This window comes from Nasonia vitripennis, chromosome 5, assembly GCF_009193385.2.
Source record: "Nasonia vitripennis strain AsymCx chromosome 5, Nvit_psr_1.1, whole genome shotgun sequence".
NCBI classification, from domain to species: Eukaryota; Metazoa; Arthropoda; class Insecta; order Hymenoptera; family Pteromalidae; genus Nasonia; species Nasonia vitripennis.
The window spans coordinates 4,546,944-4,574,397 of NC_045761.1; the positions used below are offsets into that span (position 1 = coordinate 4,546,944).

A 27,454-nucleotide genomic window follows, 5' to 3' on the forward strand; every position below is an offset into this window, starting at 1 on the left:
GGGCCACGCTCGCCTCTTCCTCGCCGCCCACTGTACTCCTTCAACCTTTTAAAAGGCTGATGATAATGGGATAACGGCGCCTTTAATCGCGTCGCTCGACTAATTAAGCGGGTAAAACGTCGTGTCGCTGGAAAGGGACGAGGATTTTCGGATTAAAAATGCACGAAGCGACCGTGACGTAATTTTGCTTGATGACCGAATGGAGGGGAGGATTGGCAAAGAAAGGTATGGAAACAAGTAATTTCATGTAATAAATTTATTGTAATATTTATCAAATTGGCGTGATTTTGTTTCACAATATAATAAACTCGGAATCGAAGTGTACGCAATGCTTTTAAAATTCGAATATCGAATTTGACCAGTGTCGATTATGATGGTAACTGAATCAATGAAAAATAGGTTACATCATTTATCACAAAACGGTTTAAAGCAAAGTTCATATATTTCAGTCGATCTATATCAATTATATGAGAAGAACACAGCTGCGAATTACAAACGCAATGTTGTTTGTATATTTACATACTTTACATTGAAAATAGCTTCGTAAACGTTAGATTTTCACTACTGCACAAATCATAAGTATAATCACTACCCGGAAACGCGACGACTCGTATATTCGGATGAACAGAGTGTGGCTGATTCGACATTCAAATAACAATCAAATCATATATCATTTATATCTTCTTCAAACAAACGCTTATATACATACGTATATACACTGACTCACACTCATGAGTATTGTTTATCTAAACTTTTTTTTGTAAAACATGTACACACATATTATATGTTGTCCATTTAGACCTTAATTAACATTTATTTTTTAAACACAAGTTGGCAACACCTTAAACTTGCATAACTATATATTTCTCTCTCTCTCTCTCTCTCGCCTTTGTCGCGATCGAATCAGTCGTATTCTTTCATTATAATTTTTATAATTGCCCGGCACAACGATAAAGTTCTGTCTCTGTTTCCTTTTTTTTCTTAAATTCTCTTCCGTCTCCCTCTCTCCTCTCCCTCGATTTCAAATATTCGTCCACTTATATTGATTCCTAGTATAGGCACTTGGACATATTGTTGACAAGCAGTTTTGTCCTCACTAGTACCTCTTGAATACGATGAGGTTCAGAGCAAGTATCAGTAGCGATAGGCAGGGTACGTGGCTGCCTGAAATGAAAAACAAACCAGAATAGCACACGCGTCATTATACGGGAGAATATCTAGAACTAATTCATACACGCGGCAGTTTTTAAATCCCGCAGCCGCGAGCGCTAACGACAAAGCATTTGCCGGGTGATTAGGATCCCGCGAAACTTTTCGGCCTCGTCGCCATACTCTCGCGCGGACGTTTGTCCTTCGTGAAAGATAAAGCACCGGATCCTAATTTCCCTTGGGCTGCTGCTGCTGCAGCTGCGTTTCGTCATTGTAGTTAATGGCTTGTGGGAGACGAGCCTGCGCGTTTTCAACGCTGCAGCGCACAGAGGCAAACTTTTTTTTTCTCAAAGGCAGCTTATAATTAATTACCCCCTGCGTTATGGCGAAAAATATTTCCCAGCCGCCCGCTGCAACTTTAAAAACTTCTCCTGAAAGCTACTCACGAGCCGAGAGAACTTTAACGTGTATCCTCCTGGCGACTTTTTATTTAATAACGAGGGTATATAGCCGTTTCTTTTACATCTCGCAGCATTAAGACTAAACTAGACGTGTTGCGTGAGCGGAGTGAATAAATTAATAGTGACTGCATTACCGTTGTAGACGTACTCTCTGACAGACGTGTAGTTGGCCTCTGGGATGGAAACCTCGCATCTGAATATCGCCGGGAGTTCGACTTTGTCCGCCTCCAGGACAGCTATGGCCTCGGCTTTGAAGCGTCCGTCGGTGTTGTTTTTATATATTTCCTCTTGGAGCTTGATTGGTATTCTGGAGGGTAGCAACAGAGCGTGACAAAAGTAGATTCGATCAATCAATTCGATTTAATGTCAAAAATACGTTTTTAACCAACTCAAGATTTTCGTCAGTTCGTGAACTTATCGTTCCCGTCGTTTCTCCCCCCCCCCCCCCCCCGTGACAATACAGACAGTCCTAATATTTAACCGACATGGGAATTCGATTCAACGTGAAAAATATCTTCGAAAAAGCTCTGAATTCAGTTATACAGCAGTTCTTTTTTCTCATAATGTGCGCTACATACCCCGGCGGCGATGTACAGACGCACCGCAAAATAGACTCGTCTAGTTTCGAGAATAAGCCCTGTCAAGACTAAAGTGAAGCGAGGGAAAAAACCTGTGTAAAATCCGCGCGCGTATAGGTGTATGGCATGCTTATATACATATACAGCGGCCACGGAGTGGCCTGTCTCACCTGTCATGATGAATAATGATCTTAGGCCGTGGATAAAGGTCTTCAGCGAGACAAGTGACGGTGAGGCGGTTCGCAGTTTTATTCAGCACCGGCTGATGCAGCCGTAAGCTTTTTTCCGGCGCTGCAAAAGACAGAAAAAAAATAACAGGCAGTCCATTAGATCTTTCTTTCGCGCTCGAGTTTGTCCGTCAGTGTGACCCCTTTCCTCGAGAAACAAATTTATCTCCGTACTGTGTCTTTGCGCAATCTAAATGCCTACATCCCAGCGTTCATCCACGGAAAAAAATCCGAAATAACGTCCTCGAAAAAAACAGAAAACTCTAACGCACCGCATATATCCATTAGATTAAGCAAACCCCCGCGGAAAAAAGAGAAAAAAAACGCTGACGCCCGAGCGGCCGTCGAACAAAAAAGCCACGCGGCAGCACATCGAGGGGAGCCGTCCCGGGGAAAAATCCGCAAACACTCGTGGGAGCCGCAGAGTATTAATTTATTCGTCAAATCCTTGGCTTTTCGTCTTGTGCGTCGCCTCGCAAACACAGACACATACGAAGACCGGCCAGAAATACGCGTTGCAACGGTATCTCGAGGCTCGAGCTCTCGCGCTTTAATATGCGCGGCGCGTATTATGTTGCGCGCTGCATCCAGCGCCCCATATTCCCGCGGCCGTGTAATTCATGCATATTCATACGCGTGTGCGCAAGCCACAACGACTACGACGACGTTGCACTGCGCAGTGATATATATATATATATATATATATATATATATATATATATATATATATATATATATATATATATATATATATATATATATATATATATATATATATATATATATATATACACGTATACAGTAGGATGCGCCACCGCTCCACTTCAGTTTCCTTCCTTCTTTTTGTCCGTTTTAAATTTTTTCCTGCGCGCTCGGGGCTTTTGCTCGTTTGTTGCTTTTCAGCGCTGCCGCGGAAGAAAGAGAGACAGCCTGATGCGCTTAAAGTTTGCGCGCGTGTATGCGCTTATTACGGAATGCCGAAAGAAAAATCACGGTGAATCGTTATTTTTCGCGCGAGTGTGTACGAAGATGAGCTTCTTGGCTTTTGATAAGGCTCGTTTTCGATGCAGTGAGTGGCTGCGTTAGGAGAGCGCTTGATCACCAGAAGACGCTTTTCTTGCGGGAATTAGCCGACACTTTACTCGACTCTGGCCTGCATTAACCATGCGCCGTAGATGCGCTCGCGCAACCCCTGGCAAAGTGCTTTTAGCGGGCTGGTTTCGCTCAACCTACACAGCTCCTCGCGCTAAAGTGCTTAAGAATCCGTTTCGGCGCATCAACATACCCTCTCACACACACGTATACACTAAACTTCTAAAGTGTGTCGCACGCAATTCTGCAAGGTATTTACGTACACACGGATTTACATTCGATTACTGTATATTTTCCCTGACTCGTGAACGGAGCATTTCGATGAAAGGAGAGTGCCCAAGTGTAAAAGAGAGAGACGGAAACGATAGGTAATTTGCTCCATCGATTTTCGAAACACGCCGCGGATAATAATGGCGAGCTTTTTCATTAGCGCCGGCTAAGTGCGCTGCTCTCTGTGGCTAAGTGCCCCCCGAGGAAACAACGTCCAAAGTCAGAGATATTATGCGGCCCACTTTGAATCGTATATATACACATTCCAATGGTATACATCGAGAATAAGTTTCGAAACTTCAACGGCAGTCGATCGATCGATCGCGTTTTATTATTTAATGCATACAGAGGAAGCCTAATGGCGTGTCCATCACGGCTGATTGGAAATCGATTCCTTTTTTCTCCAAGTTTTTTCACTCCGTTATCGTATATGGAGAGTCGAATCGATATTACCTATACAGACGATGAAAAAGACTTACGAGAATCGTCGGCTTTAATTTATCGCGCTAAAACTGTATAGGGAAAAACGCTCACTCTCACGCGGAAGAAATTCGTAAGTGCATTTTATCAAGCGGTATTATTCCGCCCCTTAAATCATGAAACATCAGTCTCACGCTCGGCACGGAGAGAGAGAGAGAGAGAGAGAGAGAGAGAGAGAGAGAGAGCCGTCGAACTCGTAGGTGTGTATAGTAGACATGAGAAACGATCAGCAAAGCCAAGAAAGAAGCCCTAGACATGATTTTTCTCACAGTCTCATATCATGTTGTATATATAGGCCGGTAGGCGTCCATAAAGAAGAAAAGTCACCCCTGCGCGGCTCGCTCTCTCGCGAAATCGCTCTCAGCTTGATCGATGGGAATCTTTTAGGGCTATGGCATACGCAGCGAAACATCCATCGTTTCCCAATGCCAGACCGAGTAAGCTCGACCACGTCATTTGGCCGAGAGGGAGGTCAGCTTAGCCCGATGTGCCCGGGACATTCGTCTCTTCCGTGTGCTGGGCTGTGCTCTGGTGCGCGTGTTAGTGCCAAAGACAAAGTGATTGATCGCCCTCGTTTACTCGTTATAAATATACGATAAAAGTGGCACTCTCACTCTCTCTCTCTCTCTCTCTCTCTCTCTCTCTCTCTCTCTCTCTCTCTCTCTCTCTCTCTCTCTCTGACTTCGTTTATTTTTCGATGATTAAAAAATAATTCCGGCCCCGGTAGCGTTCAATGAAAGCTCATCGATTAGCCGGTAAAATTGACGCCGCGCGAATTTCGAGGCACTTTTATATAACCGCGTTCGGCTCGTTATCGCGCGAGATGCTCCGAACAACAAATACGCACTCAAAACTTCCTTCCGCCGATACACGAGTGCGCGAGCGGCTGGATATAGACAACTGCTGAGAGATGGATCGTGGGAGTGAGAGAGAAAACGAGGGAAACTGCAAGCTAAATCGTGCTCCTGATTGACGGCCGCGAAATATCGTTCGTGTCTCGCGAAGCGATTGCCGCATCTGTCGGCTGCATTCGAGGCCCGCTGCTGCGGTCGCCGTTTGCGCACGCAACCGAAGCTCCGCAGCTATATGTATGTATATGTGGCCTGAAAAGTTACTCTGCGCACGTGGAACTTGCCGGGTTAGCTGGATTTTGATGGAAATCGGATCGAGACTTTTATTTTTTCCCCCTTCGACCGATGTTGAATTCGCGCTTATATCGGTTTGTTTCTCCGTCGCTTAAGCTCTCGTGCGCAAGCTTGAAATGCCGATGGTTCGTTGAGCGGTCGATAGTTCGAACGCGAATTGTTCGACTTGCCCGATATATCGAATGCTCTCGATGCGCCGTCGCTGCAGTGCGACTATTTCGAGCAGAGCCGAGTGTTGTGTGCGCGAGGTAATCAGGTTTCGGTTTATTTTTTAACGAGCTACGCGACGGATACAGACAGTTTCATCAATTGCATAAATACTATTGTCGATACACCGACGCCGGCTTCTGTCCATAATGCATGATTGTTGTTCTCAAAATAAATTCGTTCCCTTACGCGATCCTGTTTCCTGTATTCAAAATTAAACATAACTCGACGAGCAGTTTGTAAAATTGACAGCTGCTATACGCATACACGAATAACAAGAAATGAAGTATATACAACTCACAGTAAACGAGCATCTTCCTGACGGCCTCGGCCTCGTCGTAGATAGTCGATATGAGACACTTGACGTTACCGCTGAGCTCGTGGCTGGGCTTGACCAGCTTGACCGCCCGGTACATTGTGCGCGGGTCGTCGCTCGCCTTGAACGAGACGTCGATGTACTTCCGAAACTCGTCGCTGCCCGATGGCTGCATGCCGTGAATCCACTGATACAGCACATCCTGATTGACGAACCACTTGATGACGAGGCCGTCCGTGGCTGAACTGCCCAGCTCGTAATTGCAGTCGAGGACAATCGGCTCGGAGCTGCCTGCTTTTATCAGGTACGGGATGTCCACTGTCGTTATGTTGATGGACAGCACTCCTGTGGACAGGCCATAAGCGCAGGAGAGAGAGAGAGTTAGACAGAGATCGGACTTGATTTTCCATTGAATTGAATGAGTTCGAAGCAGCGAGGAGGTCGATTTCTAACTCGAATTATACTCCCGGGGTGTTTGAACGACGAGTAATTTTCTTGTTTAAACTAAAGCGAGCGGTGGAGGAAATTTCGGGTCGTGCAGCGCTTTCCTAGAATGTCGGGTCAAAATGATTTTGTGTAATTTCTGGGATTTTGCAGAGTGCACGATCGGAATTAGTCAAATTTTAATTCCGACGTGCTTTTCGCCCGAAAATAATTCGAAGAATATGGAAATATAAAATAAAAAACTTCGAAGTTAAATCAAAAGCCCCCAAGCTTTTTTTAACGCGGAAAACACGTTGAAATTCAGATTTCACCGATTTCAAGCGTATGCATTAATTCTGCAAAATTATTTCAGAAATGAAATACCGTTAATTCTGCTCCCTACCACGCCTAGAATCGATCACAAGCTCAACGCGCGAAAAGCCTCAAGCATCGCACGCCGAGGAAAAAACCGATACAGCTCTTCCCGCAACAGCAACACATAACCATCGCGCGATATATCCTCGACAACCGCATCCCTCCGTTATCGCTGCATCAAGCTCTCGCGACTTTTGATTCTCGATCGAAGCTTTCAAGCCACACGCATGAACGGACTCTGCTTTGAAAATCCCGCCGTAATAGCTCATACGCGACAAAGGCAGCGAGCCGGCCTAATCGATCATCGACCGGTGCAGCTCACTTGCGCGCGCTCATGAGGAAGTCCGAGAGTATGTACACACACAAAACCGCGACGCTTAAAGCGATTATAATAACGCACACGGCCAAGTCAAAGCTCATTCGATCCCGCGGCATAGAATAACGAAAGGCCGTCGAAAGCCACTCGAAAGCTCGGCGGCTGCAAATGAATGCGAGTCCCTCCCCCGCGCTACTCTCGAGCGGGAATCGACGCGACGACGACAGGCGATCCGAAACACGCGAAACGTTTATACGCGCAGGGCTTAATAAGCGAGCGAACGACACTTTACGATGACGATGGCGTGTGTATAACGTCTGCAGCGCGGCGCACACAACAATCACGCGCTGCACGCACGCGCCGTCGGAGTTGATAGCTATCGCGAGAGAGATCGCATGGGCCTGTGCATACAACAAACCTTTTCCACCCTCTCCCCGCGCGTATGCAGCGCTAAAGCTCTATACTCTTCCCTCCCGATCGATACGCGCCTGCCAAATTAAGCTATTAAATACCCACTCCCGCGTGAAAGCTCTTTTTCTAGACGGAACGCCCTTTGTTGTCGCTCGAGTGCGGCTGTTTTTTTGTTTATGCGCGCCAACAGCGCTACAATTCAGTAGCTGGTAGTACACCAGGTTGCTTTCTCTTTGTCGATCGCGATTTTTAATTGCACCGCGGGCTCTATTACACCTGGCCTTTCGCGCGCAATCTCTCGCGTACAATCAGCCTCGAGCGGCTCTTTCTTATCGGAAACGAGGAAAATTCACACAGAGTACCTCGAGAAAATTTGAAGTTTACTTATTTACGGCCCGCGGAATATTCAAAGAAAAAGCGCCTCGCTGCGCAGCGAACGCTGTTAAAAAAGCACACGAAGGCCAGTCGCACGCGGTAATTACACAAAGAAAAATAACCCGCCGCGCATGGAGGCGCGAGGAAAAAAATTTCGTTCTCTCTGCGCGGGGTGGGGGGGGGGAGAACGATGAGGAGAGAGAAGAAAAAAAGTTCCCGGAGAAACTGCAGTACTTTGACTGCTGGCAGCACTCGTCCGCAAAGCTTCGACGCACCCTCCGCTCTCCATTGTCGCCGCGGCGCGCACATCAAAGGCCGCCGCCGACGAGAGGGCGTTCGTCAAAGCGGAGACGTTGAAACTCGAGAGCGAACGAGTTTTGCCTGGACCTCAGACGACGCTAAGCTCGGTACGCAGAAGAGCCTCGAGAGCCAAGCGCGCTTGCAAGTGGACCGCGACGCGCGAAGATTCTCGCTGCGCGTGGATTCGAGGGGTCGAGCGACGAAGAGGGCGGGAGAGAGAGAGAGAGAGAGAGAGAGAGAGAGAGAGAGACGTGCTCGACGCTTTTGTCGAATTTCACGCCGCCAGGGGGTTACACGTATACACACTCGCGCATCGAGTTGCATCGCCGAGTGCATACGGGGAGAGGTGACGCGAAGTACCGCCGCTCAAGTATTTGACGGGGGATCGCGCGCCGAGGGACTGTATGGTAAACATTTCCAGCGGCGGGTGCTTTGGATCTTTGACGCTGGATAGTTCAAAAAGGATGGAAATGGAATTCGAAATGACTGGGCTGAAGGAGGTTCATGTTGGAAGTCCAATTAAAGTTAATTTTTTTATATACAGAATCTAAACAAAGTGACGACAGCTCTCGCATAATATAAATCTCATTATCTCACTCTCACGCAGGCACGCACGCGGCTCATTCTTCATTCCAGCATATCTCAACGAAGAGAAATTTCACTCTCAAACGAATGTATTCGCCAAGAGCGCGCGCACTCCCTTTGACTCTCTTTCGCGCTTTCTTCCGCGGCGCTAAAAAGAAATAATAACGACGCATGGAAATGCAGCGCGGCTCCCCCTTTCTCCAGCCGGAGATCAAAAGCGCGTCAAGTGCGAAGCGAGAGAGACCGATTCGCATCGGAGTTGGCGCAGGCATGGGGAGCGCGTTTTCTTTCTTCGGCCCCGTTGTTAACCTTCTCTCACGGCGTGCTGCTTTTTTCCCCGCTTCTTTTGACGGTTCCGTTCTCCTTGTTTTCGCGCGCCAGAGATATTTTGCCGGAGAAGCGCACGTGATTACACGACGTAGTAATCCGTTCGGCGGAGAGCTCGATGTTTTTCTTTTGTTTAAAAAAAAAGTAAGCTTGAAAATAGTCGACGCAAACTTTCACGACGCTCGCGAGTAGAGAGACAAATATTTCATGAGAGAGAAAAGAAAACGGACTGGCTTCCTTCAACGGTAGGAGTATTAAATATTACGCGGCAAAGGGCTTCTCTCTTTGACAATTTTCGCACTTTGCGGTGCCGTGAAATTAGCGAGGACAGAGCGCGGGAAAGAGGAAAGTCGTGTGCGAGCCGCGGCGTCTGACGAAAGAACGTCCTATTCCACTAGTTTAGCCGCAGCCTGGGGAACTCCGTTATTTGCACTTACCCTACATTTCGCGCGCTCTGCTTTCTTAGAGTAAAACTTCCCGTATATAGTCGCGCTCTGTTTGAACATTTTCTCTCTTCGGTGAAATTCCATTTTACACTTTCGAAACAATATTCCCCGCGACTTGCCGCACAAGAAGAAAAAGCTCTCTGGATTTTTGCTCCTTACGCCACAAAGCCGCCATCCAATAAAAACTATGCGCGAGAGAAGCCTACAATTATTTTTTCCGGTTTTTCGGTACACCTCGCTCTCATAACGCGCACTACAACGCGCGTGGCCGTAATAAAATTCTCTCTCTCTCATTCTCTCGTTCTTCCCCGTATAATATGGCGTGCGTGCAGCTCGACTCGCTGCGTTGAGAAAAAAAAACTGCTTAATATCCGCTGGCTCGCGTGCACGAGAAGGCCATTTACTCAATAAAAATTATGCCCCCTGGCATAATAAAATTCCCTCTGTCTTTCTCCCCTTTGCCCGCGCGCCACGTGCCGCGTTGTTCTCAATTACTCCGTAATGCACTGCGCGCGGAGAGAGCCGTTTTACGCGTTTTACCTCGCTTTTCGGAAAAAGTTTTCCCAGTCAGCGGACGCGTCTGGCCCGAGCCCGGGTGTGACTACTGAATCGACAATAAGTCGGTAAAGCTGAAAAACCGAGTCGATTCCCCAGGCAGATCAGAAATTATACAGAAGAAAAAGAGCCCGACGGATCGCTCGTTTTATTACATCAGAGCCGCACGACTCCCATCGATGCGCGCATTCATATTCATGATTTCCATCCCAGGCGAAGCTTGCGGCTGTCGCTCTCTTCGAGCGACACGAGCCATCGAAAATTCGCGGATCATCGATCGCAGGGCCGTCGAGTCACCGCCGCGAAAATCCGGACGCCCGAAATTCCGATATGCGACTTCCACACACACACACACACACACACACACACTGAGCGCAAGAGAAATTCTGATCTCGACGAGTCGTCGGCGCGTAATGAAGCCATTCAACGGCCTGCGTACGTATACGTAATTTATATATACGGACGGGGTCGACGTATGGCCTCTTAAAGCGGGCGAACCGGTGCGGGGATCAAATGGCGAGAAGGGGCGGCGACGTAACACCCCGGCATATCGTCTCTGTATATGATACTCTGTATGTGGTGCGCGTGGCTCTTTATATACCTTCCTCGAAGAGAGCGCGTGCCCGGTGTACGTATGCGCGCAGGAGAAAGGAACGAGTTTAGCCAGCGAGAGATGGCCCGTGACGCGAGGGGAGAAATGGATGGATGAATGTCGGGTAATAAGATCGGCACCGCGAGAATCGAGCTTCTGATTATCGCGTATGTGTATATAGGAGAGCTGCGCCGTGCGGTCGGAATAAATTTCCACGGTTTTCCCGCAAGCTCGCGGTGGAACACTGGGGGGGGCGATAATAGCCGCGCGGCCGTGTGATTCGCGTGCGCGCACCCCGCGAGCGATGATGCAAAGTGATATGTTCCGTATATAAAGGATGATTCAAATTTGGTATTAATCAGCGGCGAAGAGGAAAAGAGTTTGATGGATGGACGAGTTGATTGATTGTGTTTGTCGGACAAAGCAGGAATAATCAATCAAACCCAGAGGCTGAATCTTTGATGGCGTTATTCGGTCGCGAATTAAAAAGTCATTTTGCATGAGCTGATGCGCGTATGGCTTTTCGAAGCTGCAGAAATTATCATTATAATAAGCCAATGAAAGCTCGTCGGGTATAATGAAGCCGCAACGTTTCGCGCACCGAATTTTATACGCCTGTATGAATTCGCTAATTAACGAGATTCTTTGCTCCCTTCACCGTTCATCGAACAGAATATAAAGGCTCGATTCATTAGTCCCATATCCCTTATGGACGTTTATTGATAAAAGGTGTATCGCGAATTGTAAACATCTCGAACCGTGATATTTCGCGTACGTCATTCAACTTGTCGTTTACCCGACGATGGCAACCTTCCACGGTTGATTCTAGAAATAGCCCATTAAACATACCAGAAATAGCGACCGAGTATCCTGACGTTTTGATGAATTCAAGCTCGATTATAAACTCTTCTCTCGCGTATACTTAACAATTTACATTACCTTCGCTATTTCAATCCCGCGAGTACTCGATAAATAATTCACACTACACTATCTGGCCCGCATACAAGTAGTCGCGCGCGTACATCCAGCATAGAGTCGCGCACGAAAATAGCTCGTAATTCGAAGTAACCCAGATTCACGGACACTTATCCGGCATCAATTTTCATCCATCGCCACCCAGCTTTAAAGTTTCGACGAACACAGTGTGCACACTAGCTACTATATACTTCCTCTTGGAAGCTCCCGGAGGAGAGAAATAAGTGCAACAAGCCCGATACAAAATGTATAAACAAGCGGTGCGCCGCAGCGGCGTGGAAAAGTTGCCGTAGTCTCGGGCGCGCGCGCGCGCGCACTAGGCGGCAATAAGATTGGGCTGCTTATCTAGATTAACTCCGGAGCTTTCTCTTGCTTGCACTACAATAAAGTACGTAACTCTAGCGTACTTTTCGACTCGGCTCCCGTTTTCAGCGCCTCTCGCTCTGTATTCATGTACATGGCTACACACATACACAGAGAGAGAGAGAGAGAGAGAGAGAGAGAGAGAGAGAGAGAGAGAGCGCTGCGTCTCTTATAATACTAATGAAGATTCGTGGCTGCGCGGAGCGTTTACCAAATAAAGATCTACGACGCGGACACTAAGTTTCACTCAGCGGCAGCTGCGTAGAATACAAATGGAAATCACGCATCGCGCGTCCCGCCGTTCCTCATTCCCCGCGAGACCGTTCCCCTTTAACGATCTATCTCTCCTACGCGCTCGCTCGCATGTTTTTTAATAAAAATACGAGTCCCGTAACCGATGCTCAAGCGTAAATCGTACTGGTCTACATAATTTGATTCCCCGTCGCCGTCGTGCTACTGAAAAACTCGTCGCGCGTGTATAATCAGACTTGGATTTATTAAACAAGTTTCACTCACTCGCGCTGGCGAATTAAGGCCGAAAGAAAATTGCGAGCGCCGGGGCTACGTGTATAGAGCTCGCTGCACAATGAGCCGGAAAAGTTAGTTTTAATCTCCAGCGCGTATTATACGCCGCGCGCTACAATCAATTTGAGCGCACGCTGCAGAGACGCTTGTAATTCTTCACTGTCGCGCGCACACTGTCAAACGCGAAATTCCGTTGCTGTTAATAAAGCGCCCGGCAAGCTCTTGGGACGAAGCTTTGTGTCTCGGCGAGAGGGTAACGAATGCAACTAGGGTTTATTTCTCGTTCGCTCTGGTTTCGGGGAAAAGGCTGTATCGCGGTATTACCGATTAGAGCCGGCCTATGCGCGAGACAATAATAGTACAGCGTTATTGCGCGCTCCAAACCCTATATATGGCCCAGCCGGTCTCCGCGGATATCTCTATCTCTCTGTACACATGACATATACGCGGGGCGGATCGCACCGCATGGTTTGAATTTGCCTCCGGAATCGCGGAAATTAGCGTGGTTTTGCTAATAATTGGATGCGTCAATATTACATGCTCCCTCGCGAGTCGGTGAGATTCGCCGACCGCCAGCACGCTTATGTATACGTCCCATTCAATTTCAACGTGTCGAATATAGTATTACCTGTATCGTGTACGAGCTATTCCTTTGCGCAACGGCGGTTCTCTCTATTTTCGCTCGGAAACCGAGTGCGCATCGAGAGAAGGAAAAAATTAATTAAAGGTGTCAGGAACAATTTGTACGAGAGGAGAGTAGTAGTACGCGAAAGCGAAACACGCGCGCGCGGGAAAAAAATTTCCTTTCAGCTTTCCTGTCTGAGATGTCTGAGATATACCCCGGAGGTTCGGAGAGTCAACGGAGAGCTTTTTTCAGCGCGCGGCAGGAAAAAGCTCGCTTTAATCTCGTACGAGGGAAACATTTTTTCTCCTCTATAATTATGCAGTTTAAATGTATATATGGAATTGGAGAAAAAACTTTGGGAGAATATTTCGAGAAGTCTGTGCAGGGTATTAACGAAGCAAAAGTCCTAAAGCTCGAGATAACGGAAAATCATTACAAAAGAGCGTATCGAGCGACTAATTTCCGCATGCGTTTAAGCTTCGCTCTGGCTCGGCTTTCTCGACTTGCCACGTCTACTTTAATAGCCCGAGAGCTGTAGCAGTATGTAACAATAGGAAAATCGCTTCCATCTCCCGAGGGAGACTCGAGCTTGCAGCTTGCAGCGGCAGCAGCAGCGCGAAAGTGCATAGATGCTCGCAGAAGACGGAAGATCGGCGAATGGTGCAACAGGGAGACGAGCTGCAAGATGCCGTTCTCGCGGGTTAAGTACAAGTCCCCCCGGGATCTTTAAGCCCGGCGATCTTGAGGTTCGGGCTGCAGCGGCGCAAGAGACGCGATAGTATAGCTGGCTGCTGCCGCTCGGCTCTTCCTCACGGGAGTGCTTGTCCGGAAAGCGATAACTGCGGCCCCTCAACTTTTCCAATAATAATACGGGGGAGTGGCTTGCTCCTCCTGCGGATATGATAATCGGACGAAATGGACGAGAAAAGTTGCGGCCGACAGCAGAGCTTGTCTCTTGTGGCTAAAAAATCTCGAGGACTTTTCCTCGCGGCTTTTTTCCGCTGATGCCTTTGTTTTGCCACTCCGCAAGCTCTGGGAGGGAAGTTTTGTTTTGGCTCGTTTTTCACCGCGGCTGAAATCAATTATTCGACGGAGCCCTCGGATCTGTTATATTAGGGATCAGCGCGGCTATTCGATTTGGGAACGAGCTGCAAGGCTTTTTATCAGGGCGGAAGTGGCTTCGTAAAGTCTCGTCAGTATTCAAGGGAAAGTCAGCTCCGCCAAAAGCGTTTGCTCTCGCGACTAAGGGTTCGCCAGTGCAAAGAGAAAGCTGCTTGCTCGCAAAAAGCAAACAGTTTGCGCGCGAGCTTTTCGTGCTTTAATTTATGTTCGCGGGAAAAAAGTATGCGTAATCGAGCTCCGTAATCCCAGCTGTAAACCCAAACTCCACTCAATCACGTATGGACGTGTATCGCGTTGCTCAATGAGGCGAATCGTTGCATATCCAGCCGCATATGCACACGGGCAAACAGATAGACAGACAGATACACAGACTGGCTTCGGAAATCCTCCTCCGATAAACAATCGCGCCTCGTTTCCCGCGAGCGCGCGGCTCGTCGTCATACGGACAAAAGGCAAACATTGACCGAAATTCCGCTGGCGCTGCGGAATGGGGGGAGAGGTTCGATTTGCCTTGTTCAAAGTTCACTCACCTGACGTCAAAGCGACGATCAACAGAAAGCTCCGTGGTACAGCGAGTATCGTCGGGCTGCGCGAAGATCGCATATTGACTGGCTGCTTACTGCTGCTGTACTCGGCTCTGCTCTTCCTGTAACGACTGTCGGCGGTATACCCCGACCGCTTGTGCACTACTGATCAAGCTGTCGACTAGTCGTCGTCTTCGTCTTCTTCTTCTCGTTCACGAGGAAAGTTTGTCGCGCTTCATTGCCTCTGCTTAACAGGTCGTATCGCACTGCTTCGCGCATCATTTTCAGCGCGTTACTTGCTCACACTGCTGAAAATTGAGGGTCGAGAGAGAGTTTTATAAGAGAGTGAGGGAGGAAAGACCGATCGAGGCGTTCCGTTCATTAGCGTAATTTAAACATTAATTACGCCAATGGGCCGGAATTTCGATAACAATGATCGGGTGACAATGGCTTTAGAGAGAGCGTCGCCTGGTCCCGTTCGCTGTAACGCGATACAATGGCCGCAAATGAGCCCGAGTGAAAAAGAGGCCAATCGAATATTATCGGAGCGCGAGCTCGAAACCGATTGTTCCACCCACGCACACACTGGCAGTAGATCGAGTTTACGAAATTGCTCCGACCATCCGTTCCTCTCTCGCTCTCGACCGCATAGGCAGGGCTATACAGGAGGAAGCACAGGAGTATAACGCTGTACGCGTGTGCGGTAAACCCCGAGCGAAAACTCACCGCGTGCACACGTCAGCCGAAATCACACAGCCGATCGCGGCTACAGCCAATCCGGGCCACTTGTGCGAGCGCATGCCACACGATTCCCCGAGACAGCGCAGCGACGACGAACCGACGCAAGGACGTCGCCGAGTCGGACTAAAGCTCTCGCTCCCCTTGTCCAGCGCGAAAGCAGCCCTCCGAGAGAGCTAGTCTCTCGGCGCCGTCGCGAGAGAGCGCGCAACCCCCTCCACAACGCCGCGCAGCCACCTCGAGTTTGCGCGCGCGCACACCTGTGGTCTAGCGGGTGTGCTGTATATATATATATATATATATATATATATATATATATATATATATATATATATATATATATATATATATATATATATATATATATAACGCCAACGGCACGACCCGCGATGCTGCAGCCTTATAATTTGCCGGGCCTATATGTGTATGCTCTGACACCCGCCGAGAGATAAAAGAGAATCGCTCGATTAACACGAATGATTTTTCCGGGGATTGTACTCGAATCATTAGCCGGAATATCGAATCGCTCGAGTGCGCGCAAGCTGCTGCCTTGTATGAACATAAAAGGAGAGTAAAAAAAGTTTTTGTCGGGCTCGCGGATCTTAATGGAGACGAAAGTTGACAGAATGAGGCGCAATTTGCAAGAAAATGACAATGCGGGCCATTGCTTATCTTCGCTCGTAAAGCATAAAATAACGCCGTCGTTCTTCCGCTCGCTTCGCGGCCCTAGTGTACGCTATTGTCGGATTTACGGCGTCTGACGTGCGCAGCTATGTAAGACTGCGCGGGAGCTTCTGACGAATTCGGATGTACGGGCGCACTCGCGCGTTAATGACTCTCGAGACGAAATTCGTCACGCGCTTGATAAGACTCGTTTGATCAATCTTCCAAGATCTACAGCGCAGCTACAAAGCTGCGGAGATTCGTGAATAATTGCGTCGGACTTCCAAGTGGATTATGGCTCGAAAATATCGACCGAATCGGATCAGTGCAAAAAGAAAGAGTGAATTTATCGACGTTACTCGATCGTTCGGGGTATTTTTATAAATACCCATGCGGAAATTTTTCATCGATTCAGTTTTAACGAATGAGATGCCAATCTATGCTAAAAGCTTCAAAGCGATTGTTTGTTTATAATGAAGATTCTTCGGATGCGCAGCGGGAGTGGAAGTGATGGAGGTGACTAAACGAAACGAACGAGCTTGTTTCGCAAACCACAAAGTGGCAATTTATTAAAAAAGTGTAACCTTTTATTTCTTTGTATCATGTAACGTACGTTCGACGTAAGCTAACACATCAATAGATATATACTCCTTATTTTCGTGATAATATTAATTTCGTCTCTAGACGCATCGGCTTTTTTCTCGATATTTTACACGTAAAACTTATTTTCTTTCCCCCCACGTTCTCGCACGCAGACGATGATTAAAGCTAGCGTCGACGTTCTGTGATTATACCTTATACGACCGAGAACGATAATTTGATAATTTTATACAGGATCTTCATATTTACACGAATTTATTTAAGTTACAATACATATTTAATACAAATCTGTGGCATACGTACTTTGGTGATTTTTCATTTGGAATAATTCAAAACGTGATTCGGTGTAAGAAATATCAACGTGCATTCTTTGTGATATAGTATATGCGTTACGTATTGTTGAATATCATTGGTCTTAATTCCCATTCCTTTGATTACATTAAATCGATGAAAATAAAAGAAAATGTAAATAGCTTATTCTTGCGTTCCACAAATTCTTTGTCATTTCGCATATAATATAATATCGTGTGTATAATATTTTACTGTACAATTTTTTTGCAACGTGTACGTGTCCGTGTGTATAGTACAATGCACGCGTTTCCTCGAATCATAAAATTCCTTATTCTTCAAACGTAATAATAAACTTAATACTATATAATATATACGTGAAATTAAATTCAGTAGTAGTGATCGTTATTTTGGTACAGTAATTATCGTGATTAGCTGCAAGACTAGGAAAAATTATCATTATCAACTTATGCTCAACGTTTTTGGTACAGCGGTGATGAACATGGATCGTATAACAAAAGCAATAATAGAAAAAGAAGATATTTCTCGCTGCGAAAGCGTGGAAAGGTATTTTGCGGCGTTAAAAAACAGTTTTCATGTCCGCACACTTAAACCCGCGTGCTTCAGTTGGTGCTGTGCGCGATGCGGAAATGAAACTCGCGGCTATATTGCTTTCTGGCTATTTTCGAAGTGCACACGCCACTAACAATAGGAAACGGAGTAAACATTTCCACCTCTTGTTTATACCGTCGAGCTACGTCAGTCTAACGACGTCTTCCGTTAGTATTGTCGCATCGCGCTGTATATAGAAGAATAACCTGGCTACTCTTTCTCTCTCTCTCTCTCTCTCTCTCTCTCTCTCTCTCTCTCTCTCTTTCTCTCGCTTGTCTATCTATATATCCCCTCACTCTTGCGTTGCGCGCCATAATTCTCGTGTGCTCCTTGGCATACCTTCATATCGATCTAATATAATATATAATATACGTAGATAATCGAATCGCAGTTAATTGTTTACATATTCACACGCGCTTCTAGCTATTTATATGTACAATTTATAAATACAACTCGACCAGCAAATCGTTACAATTCCCTGCCCTCTCCGTAGATGATTCGGTAGATCCTTTCTTCTTTTTGGTTTAGGTGCATAATTGGTTAGCTAGAGGTACGCTGCTAATATTAACGGTCGACTCGAAGTTCCTTCCCTTCGAACACTCCTTGGTGTGATGCTGATAGTCGAGTCCTGGAACAGAAATCGATGCGAAAATTCAAGCAAACTTGTATAGTAAAAGCTAATCATCGTTTCGCGTGTGTGTTCGATTCACCACAAAGATATAAAGAATCTTGAGCACGCCGAATCGGACACCCGCGCGCCGATAAAAAATCGACTCGAAAATTGATCGTCGAACTTACCAAACTGCGAAAGCGCTTTAATATCCGAGGAGGATGAAAACGGCGGCATTCATCAGAATAACGAATACGCTCGTCCTCATTCCGCCGGCCGAGTTACCTGAAAAATGAAACATCGCGCATATTAATTGGATGGCTATATAAAAACGTGGAATGGGGAAAAAAACAATGAAGCATTGGAAGACAGGTAAGTTCGTCGAAAAACTAATAAAAAGGATTTGGTATTGAAACGATTCTTCTCTCAACAGTGCATCACGCTCGATGAAAAATCCGGAAAGCTACGAACCGGTCAGCGCGCAAACAATTCGGGGAAAAAAGTATTTAAAAAAGCCCCGCTTTCAATAACTCGATCTCTAAAAATATGCACCGCGCGAGAGAATAGGTATACGAATTGTTTACGTTCGAGCGAACTTTCTCTTTCCCAAAGCATCGAAATTCGGTTCATTAGGTGCGAACATAAGGGCCGCCTGGGGAGCAAAGAGAAAATAGCGGATGTCTGAGAAGAGTGAGAGGGCGGTTTGCGAGGCGATGACTGAGCTTAAATTTTTAATTAGTACACGAATCGTATACGTGCGAGGATATTTCCCCGGCGTTATTATTCCGGAGAGCGATAGGAGAGCGAAGAAGCGGAGGACGTTTTTCGTATCGATCGGGTAGGTGTACTTCCTTCGAGTCGGCGTTATATAGACAAGATGTCGGAGGAAGGGTAATCTCCGGGAGAATTTCTTGGGAAATGAGTCATCCGCTCTCGCGTCAGTTGGCTCTCAATCTTGAGTTTTCTGTATCGATTTGTCGTTATACGCGCAATCGGGAAACGGCCTCGTGCATACGTATAGATATACACGAGGAGAATCGAGGAAAATGAAATCCCGGTATATACATCAGAAAGAGAAGGGCAACGCGATAACGCATAATCCCACATTAAATATTACGCGGCGAGACACAAATAAACACAAGTCCATTCCCGCGCGGTCGGCGCGCAGGCGCAGCTAACACGTGAAATAAATTCGACTTAAGTAGCTCGCGCGCATAATGGAAACATATACAGAGAGAGAGAGAGAGAGAGAGAGAGAGAGAGAGAGAGGGAGAGAGAGAGAAAGAGAGAGAGAGGGAGAGAGAGAGAGAGGCGCTGAATTCGCAGGGCATCTTATTGCGGTGACCTACATCCACCTCGACTTACTGCCTAAAAATGCCGCTCCAAGAGAGACTCCGCGACTGCGCACACACACACACACACACACACACAGCATTGTCGCATAATCCATAAACCAAGTGCTGCAGAGAGCTCGCGTGTGCTCATAATTGCCGTTACCTCGTTTCTCAAGTCGCTACACGGTTAATGCGCCCCTAGAACGCATTTCCCCGCATCGGCCTTCCCCCGAGAGTAAGAGAGAGAGAGCGCGAACGAACGGCTGGAGAAAACGGAGGAAGAGGCAGCGCATAAAAGATCCGCGCGCGAGGACGGAGAGTGTATTCGAGTGGCTAGAACGGTTAAAAGGCGGAAAAGTGGGCTAAGTTTTCCTTTTCTCGCGCGATCCCCGAGAGCCGATAAGTGGGACGAGCTTGCGGAAGCGAGAGCGCCGCTGTACACGGCGCGCATTCTTTTGATCAAACAGTCATGAATGGGAGACGACTGACTGATTTCGTATATCCGTCCGTCTGTCTGTCTGCGTGTACGTCGAGCCTTTAGAAAGAGCTGCCGTTGGCTCAATCGCGTAGCAATTAGCCGGGGCTCTTGTGCGCGCGGCTTGTACAAGTTATCGGATTACGGATTTTCGAGTTTCCCGCCAAATTGGACTGCCGATTATTCTTCCCCGTGCTTTTGTGGCGTTATATATAGAGTTTCGCCCAGATCGCGCGAACGTGGGCGAAGCTTTTGTTTCGTTCTAACGAACATCGAACGAACGGTTTTAGAAGTGGCGCGAGGGATTAATGCAAGGCTCGAAAGTCGATTTGGTAAACCGCGAGTAGTCTACAGTTATAATTAAAATTTCTCCGCGAAATCTAATAATTCATACCCGCGACTCGGCGGGTATAAGCAAGCAGTAGGTCGCCAAGCCGCGAAGCGATAACTAATCGCAGCGCGCGCGTGCCTTAGCAACCGGTACACCGCATGCATCTCTTGAACAATATCGCGCATAAATGCCGCAGCACTGGTGCGCTGCACCTTATACACATGGCGTACATAATTCGGCAGAAGAGACGGCCGGGGGAGACCGCGAGAGAGACTCGCCAGGTGCGGAGAGTCTGTTTCTCGGGAGCGCCGTTATCTCTCGTCCTCTAGCTCGAACCTTAGCCAGTTTCCGCTTCCGGATTGTAGTGTGTATATAGTGGCAGAAGCCGCAAGTTCGAGGGGAATTTCGGGAGCGTCGGCCGCCGACACTTCTCTCTCTCTCTCTCTCTCTCTCTCTCTCTCTCTCTCTCTCTCCGCTTTCGCGCGGAGTTTTCGGACTGCGCCGCCGCGGCACTCTGTGCATGTGTATAAGGAAGAGTCGAATCGATCGCGGGGTATATCAGGGATTCTCGTGGGCTGAAAAATTCAGCGAGTGAGCGGAACCGCGGGCAAACGGAAATTCAAATCGATAAAGTCATTACGGTATCGCTCCGCTGTAGAACTGATGGATGAGTCGAACGCTCGGCGAATTTATGCACTGCTGTCTGACCGTAGCGTTTGGCTGTTCTACTCGCGAGCTCGATTCTTCTCCGACACACACGTAAGATCTCTAGCCAACAAGTCACACACGTATACGTACAGAGAGACTCGGTTCGCGCTAGAATTCGGCACAAAAGGCGCCTCTCGCGCCAAGGCGCAGACATTGAGTAATCGAGAGAACGGCGGCGGAGCGAGATGCACTTAGGGCGACACTTAAAATTTCAAAAGCTCTCCCGACGCCTCGTGCCAGCCGCTTCCCGTGTTAACCTACAGCGCTGCAGCGAAACCAGTGCGAGCTTTTCGCCGCAGTCGCGAAAATAAATAAAGACGCTCCCTGTGTGTGTACAGGGCGAACTAGAGACAGCGAGATGCATTTCTCGGCGCTGTGCTCGGATTCGGTTAGCCGACGATTGAGACGAATAGCGCCGGGGCTTTTCAATTTTCCCTCCTCTAGTGGCGTGTACGAGCCTCCGCACTATCGACATAAATGGATAAATCTCGTTTCCTTAAGTCAACATTAATCCCGATCGCGCGAGGCCCCGTAAACATCGGCTGCTCGGCGCCTTCTATATCCCCAAGCAAGACTAGCTCCTGCTGCTGTATATAGCTCAGTAGTGGAGTTTCTCTCTCCCTCGCTCGCTCGCTCGCTCCTTTGGGAACCGCTGGCGCGAAACATTTCTTTATTTCGACGCCGCAGCGCCGCCAGCAGCAGCTCCCGCCGCACTATACAGCCGGTAAATACGTTATTCATCCTCTGCAGCCGCTGCTGCCGGCCGAGCGAATTGCCTCGATTTCGTCCTCCGCGCGATTCTTTGTCTCCTTTAGACTGCGGACCGACTATTTCAGCGACTGGAAATTTCAGCCTCGGAGAGAGTCTTCCTCCCGCTACTGCGAGCTCTCCGAATAAATCTGCTCACGAGTGCGACGATGTTTGTTACGACCGCTCTTATTTCCGTTCTTTGTTTCTTCTTCGCGAAACGTGTACATACAATCGACGACGAAATAGAATTTACGTCGACTCCAAAAATGTTCGGACCCCCAGCACACAATGCACTGATTCGAGTCGCCCAATCGCGGCCTCGCTCTTTCATATACTTTTCGGGGGCGAAACGAGCGCAGTAAAGAGAGCAAGAGTGCCCCGGTGCTATCAACGCGAGATAGGGCTGAAGTCTCGCGAGAGGAGTAAAGCTCGCGCGCGGACATGGGGACGAGCCAACCCCGAGCAAATGGCGCCGGCTTTACACCGAGTTTTATATATTGCGCTTCTCCGTCACCGCATGTACAACCGACGCAAATTTTTCTTTCGGGTATCGGCTTCGTATTTCGCGGAAATTTACGAATACGCTTTATTAAAGCGATAGCGAGTCCTTTATTTCGCTTGGAAAAAAAGCATCTCCGCGAATGGAAAAGAAGCCGACGCTTCGCGAGTAAGAATGAGAATAAGCTCGGGAATACATCCGCAATTCCGGCCGCGTATATACACTCGGGGAAACAAATTGCGAATTGTTGAAAAGCGAGCTTTATACGAAACGAGCTTCTTTATTAAAGTAGCATCAGCGCTGTAAGCTGCGCGCGGGGGAGCTTGCAGTTTACAAGAAGATTCGGTAACTGGCTTTCGCGAAAATTCTATATGCATTTTCCTCGCTTGGAGAAGCTATTCACGGCGAAATACGATTCCGTAATTTTACCGAGCGTCGAGCTCAAAGAGCATATATACAAAGTTGTCGCTGCGGCGCACTCAAAAATTGCGTATACGTACCCTCGATCCACGAATTTCATAGAAGCTAATGATAACATGGACAACTCGAAGCGGCGCGGATTAGCTGACGCTGTGTGTGCTCGAGGAAAGTTTATTTGCCGGATTGAAAATTGCCGAGCCGTGTGAACCGCCGTGTAGCGTCGAACTATCGCTACATTTTCGGCGCCGAACGAACGGCTTTCATATTAATTAGACCGTCCGCGGATGAGCTTCTTCGAGTTTGCAAACTCGCTGTAGTCGAGGGACTTTTTGTAACGAGGACGGCGATGATTTCGAGCTGGTCCGGGAGCGACACAATAAATAATTTCGGCGACAGAGAGAGAGAGAGAGAGAGAGAGAGACAGAGAGAGAGAGAGAGAGAGAGAGAGAGAGGACGAGGCGGCGAATGTAATTTCTTGGGCGAAACTCGATTTCGCTCGCGCGCGCAAAGGGAACAGAAAGGCAGAAAATGTCTATTCAATCCTCTCGTCGCTGGATCAACGCCGCGAGATAATCGAGAGCAGACACTCTGGGCTTTTCTTAATGACGTTAAAACTCAGTCTCCCGAGCAAAGTTCGACGGAATATTATTATGTATATATACGTACATAGCGAGGGAAAGACAAATTCAGCCGACGAAGTATATATACCGAGCGATCTGTTTGTCTTTCAATTCGAAAGCTTCTTCGCCCGGCGTATTATCATTGCTAAAAATGAAAATACTCATGTTTGAACGGCGGAAAGGGCGGCGTCACCGTGAAAAGATTAGCGCTGCGGATATACGTTGGGAGAAAACTCCAGAGCAAACCGACGACTGTTTGCACGCTGGTAATGCAAAGTAAGTATCGGCCTCGCGCGCGTTATTGGATATTCAACAACCGAGCTACTCTTCTCTCTTATCGCGCCGCTCAAAAAGAGGAACCGAGTAGCTTTCGATCCGAAACCGCATTACGAAGCACGGATGAAATATTCATCTCTCGTGCTTTTTTACATCGTCCTATACCAGCGCAGGGGCAAATACGAAACGGGCGCGGGCGCGAAAACGGAAACTCGTCCGCGGCGATTACATTTTTCACCGCCACCTACACACTCTCTCTTTCTCATATCAATGGGTCAAACCCATAAAGTGCGGCGCAATTTCGCAGGTATATAGCCGTGAAAAGCCGACGCGGGAGCCTGTGTGTCGCGGCTAGTCATTTTTCAGAATATCATGGTATTAAGCGAGTGGAATCACGTATACGTCATCCCCCGCGCTGTGTGCGTATGCATAGACACATGCGCGCTCGCGTCTGTGTGTGTGTGTGTGTAAAGCTGACCCAGGCGAGGGACCGCTAAGCCGGCTTGGCCCGGAAAAATTGCCGGTTTTATCAATAGACCGGAGCGAAAGAAGGAGGAGGGCGCGTATATCCACAGCGAGAACGAGTTGTGGCACTTTATTCATACACAGAAGCACAAAGCCCACAGCTCCGAAAGCCATTCGGCACCTCTCGCTGCGCTGCACGCGACTTTTATGTACATGAAACACATACACACGCCTCTCGTATTCTTCGACGAATTAACTCCGCGAGGATAGCTAGCCGCTATAGGGTGGATTCTTTTCAGAGCCCCCGACTCTACGCCCGCCCCCGCAGCAAGAAGATACGCATCCGCAGCAATTTCCCACTGCTCTTCGGTCGCCTTCCGCATCCGCGACTAACTCTAAATACACACGTATAGCAGTGCGCGCTTGCAAAAACGGATTAAACGAACAAAGCTGTCGAGAAGCGAGAGAGAGAGAGAGAGAGAGAGAGAGAGAGAGAGAGAGAGAGAGAGAGAGAGAGAGAGAGAGAGACAAGAAAGTGATAAATTTGCCGCGAGCTCGAAAACGCGCAGCAATTTCCTTTTAATCAAAATACTGAGCTCCAAATATTTGCCCGGCGCTTTTTACCGCCCGGCGAGTGCCCGGAAAATGTTAAATTTAATCGGCCCAACCTTCTTCCGCAGGCTATCGCAATTAATCGCGGCCGAGAGAGAGGGAGAGAGCTGGGAAGAGTGCGCTCTCTCGCAAGAAGCAGCAGTCGAGATCCGTCTTGTCCCTGCGGGTGACAAAGACGCCGCGAAATTTTTGCCGGCGTAGTGTTAGTCCCTCCCTCTCGGGCAGCTAAGAAGCGAGCCGGCGAATTAGAGGGCTGCCGAGTCGACTTACGCCAGGAATTTCCATTAGCACAGCAGTCGAGCTTAGCTCGATTCGCGGCCTGATTATTCGTTTAATTACTTCCGTATTTGCGCGGAGTAGGAGGCGCGAGAGAGAGATTCTCTGCTCTTTCCCGGCTGGCTTTGTGACGGCGAATGATCGTCGGATGAGCGGAAAGCTCGCGCAAATGGAGAGGAAGGAGAAAAAACAAGGACTCGGTGTGTGCATATAATTCGGCGAGCGAGGGCGGATTTCGTCAATTTTTCTCGACTAATATTTGCTCCACCCGCCACTGATTTAAAAGCGCGGCTCATTAGTCGCGCCATTATACGATTGATGCGATTACAGAGACGTATTACGTGTAACGATTTCGAGGATTCAATATTTCGCGATACTTGTAGTAATGAGGCTGGAATTAGTTGATACGTTGACGCGGCATTAGGCCAATTATTCGCCTGCAGACGCGATTGAGCTGTTTCAATAAAACTTCGTCACACGCGGGAAGCCCTTTGATGAAGCTTTTTCAGGGAACACGACAGTAAAGCTCGTTCAGCCGAATATGCAATTATATATCTACTTCAACTTTGTAATTTTACTCGCGCGTAATTTACGAATCAACTTTTAACTCCGTGCGCTTGCTGTACATAATATCACGTCGAGCCGAGATAAAACTCCCGAATAAAGTGCGCCTATTATTTTCAGAAGGAAAAGTAGAATATAACACGTTAATCGATCAGCAGTCATTGCTTTCGAAGCGGGAGCTTGTAAAACTAAGGAGAAAAACGCAAGAAGAAAAGTACGCAGCACTTAGAGCATAAAAGCTCGAAGAAAGTAAAATAGAATGTAAAGCTCACGAGGTGTATAGGAGAAGGAGAACAACTCGTCGGCGCGCACTACTTCTCCCTCTCGAACGGCTTATTTTTTGAGCGTCGTCGGCGCGACGCGTTATTTCCTGCGCGACGTCGTCGTGTGCGCAGTTTTCCCGTTCAGGCGAGCGTGCGATGCAAAGGTGGGAGAGAAGCATTTTTCTCGAGTGCAAATCGCGCGCGAGAAGGAAAAAAGGAAACAACGTCGCTCGCTCGCGAGTTGAAAGACCTGCCGGCAGCCGTACTTACGTGCTTCGTCATTGCCTTGAAAGACCAATAAGTAGAGAGAGAGAGAGAGAGAGAGAGAGAGAGAGAGAGAGAGAGAGACCTAGAAAAAATGCACCGATAGAGAAAGGCAACGACGGTGTGAAGGGTCGCGACGAAGGGCCTCACAAAAGAATCGCACTGCTGACAATACCAGCGCGCGCCCCTGCATTACGTATACCCCCTCGTATGCATGTGTGTAGCGTTGTCGAACATTCGCTCGCGCCGCAAACAGTTTTCTTCTCTCTCACTCGCTCTTTCCCTTCGATGCTTGTTATTCAACACGTCCGCGCGAGTCTCTCTTTGTTTTCCTCGTTTTCACCTCTTTCTCCGTGCCTTCTTGTGCTGCTGCAGCTTTTCTTTGACACGTCATTCATGTCGCACTGTACTCCTCCTCATACGTCTCTCCTGCCGATGCGTTTTTCTGCCCTCTTTCTCTGCGCCGCGCAGCAAGGCGAGCGTCGATTCGCGGCCGACTGTAAGAAACACATCACCTATGTGTGTGTGTGTGTGTGTTATCGTTCGCTTGGAAATCTAAAATTACGACGATCTACAGACGATCATACTGATAGTTCTTTAACTAATCGAGCTGTACCTGTCTTCGTTCCTCTCGTCCCACATATTCTTCCGCGAAAACGTCTCGTCTTTCTCCGATAGACACATTTCTGCGGCTGCGAGAATGTCGATAACGTTTCGCCGTGAGTTAAAGCGGTCGATATATAATACGCTCCCGCAGCTGCTGAGGAAATATTGACTGAACCGCGCGCGACGTTCTTATACACAGTCGATTATACATCGATATCGCGAAGAGAGAGAGAGAGAGAGAGAGAGAGAGAGAGAGAGAGGCTGTCGCTGCATTTAAGGATATGGAGTTCCCTCGACGCTGCAGCCGCGAGTCGGAGCTCTGTGTTTTTTCAACCTGAATGTTTAAACTCTTTATGCATACGTTTGCTCTCTCGCGAGAGCGATGGAGGAATGCATAAGCGAGACGGCCTGTACAGCCGAAGCGAGAACTCTGGGCTGTTTTATTCATAGGCGAAAAATTGAGTCTTCGACGGATGTTTCCGCACGATTTGCGACTTCCAAAAGGTCGGCCCTGTGCCTTTCCGAAAAGAGCGTATTCATTGTTTCTCGTATTATGTGCGTATAAAAGCCAGTCCGAAAATTGCGCGCGTCCTTTTTGCCCCGAAAATCCTCGACGAGCGTTAATAAACTAGCGTTTTTTTCTCGCTCCTCGCTGGCTGAAAAATAAAACGCTCTATTTTTGTCATCCTCTCGCGTGTCGGCGGGCCTCGGAAAAA

At 48.0% G+C, this 27,454-nt stretch overlaps 2 protein-coding genes across 5 annotated transcripts in view; both read right to left on the reverse strand.

Annotated features, from left to right (window-relative positions):
- Positions 1 to 245: 245 nt before the first annotated feature.
- On the reverse strand, positions 246 to 15,671 carry LOC100679349. Of its 3 annotated transcripts, none has more exons than XM_016988297.3 (6): positions 15,491 to 15,671; positions 14,771 to 15,069; positions 5,911 to 6,270; positions 2,359 to 2,479; positions 1,745 to 1,917; positions 246 to 1,164 (listed from the first exon to the last, which is right to left on the reverse strand). In XM_016988297.3, exons 2-6 carry the CDS (start codon positions 14,841 to 14,843, stop codon positions 1,097 to 1,099), a joined length of 795 nt encoding a protein of 264 aa, XP_016843786.1. In that variant the 5' UTR covers positions 14,844 to 15,069; positions 15,491 to 15,671; the 3' UTR covers positions 246 to 1,096. The 3 variants fall into 3 exon arrangements, with proteins under 3 accessions (XP_016843786.1, XP_008209090.1, XP_031787671.1); XM_008210868.4 differs by having other exon boundaries at positions 14,771 to 15,072; positions 15,491 to 15,669; XM_031931811.2 differs by having other exon boundaries at positions 246 to 1,160; positions 14,771 to 15,652.
- A 1,033-nt stretch (positions 15,672 to 16,704) lies between these two features.
- The window catches only part of LOC100679306, a 59,120-nt gene continuing 48,370 nt past the window's right edge, over positions 16,705 to 27,454 (reverse strand). For both annotated transcript variants that reach the window (XM_003426969.5, XM_003426968.5), the window contains 2 exons: positions 18,464 to 18,560; positions 16,705 to 18,293 (listed from right to left, as the gene is read on the reverse strand). In XM_003426969.5, coding sequence (XP_003427017.1) covers positions 18,481 to 18,560 — 80 coding nt within the window. In that variant the 3' untranslated portion in view covers positions 16,705 to 18,293; positions 18,464 to 18,480. The remainder of the gene's footprint in view (positions 18,294 to 18,463; positions 18,561 to 27,454) is intronic.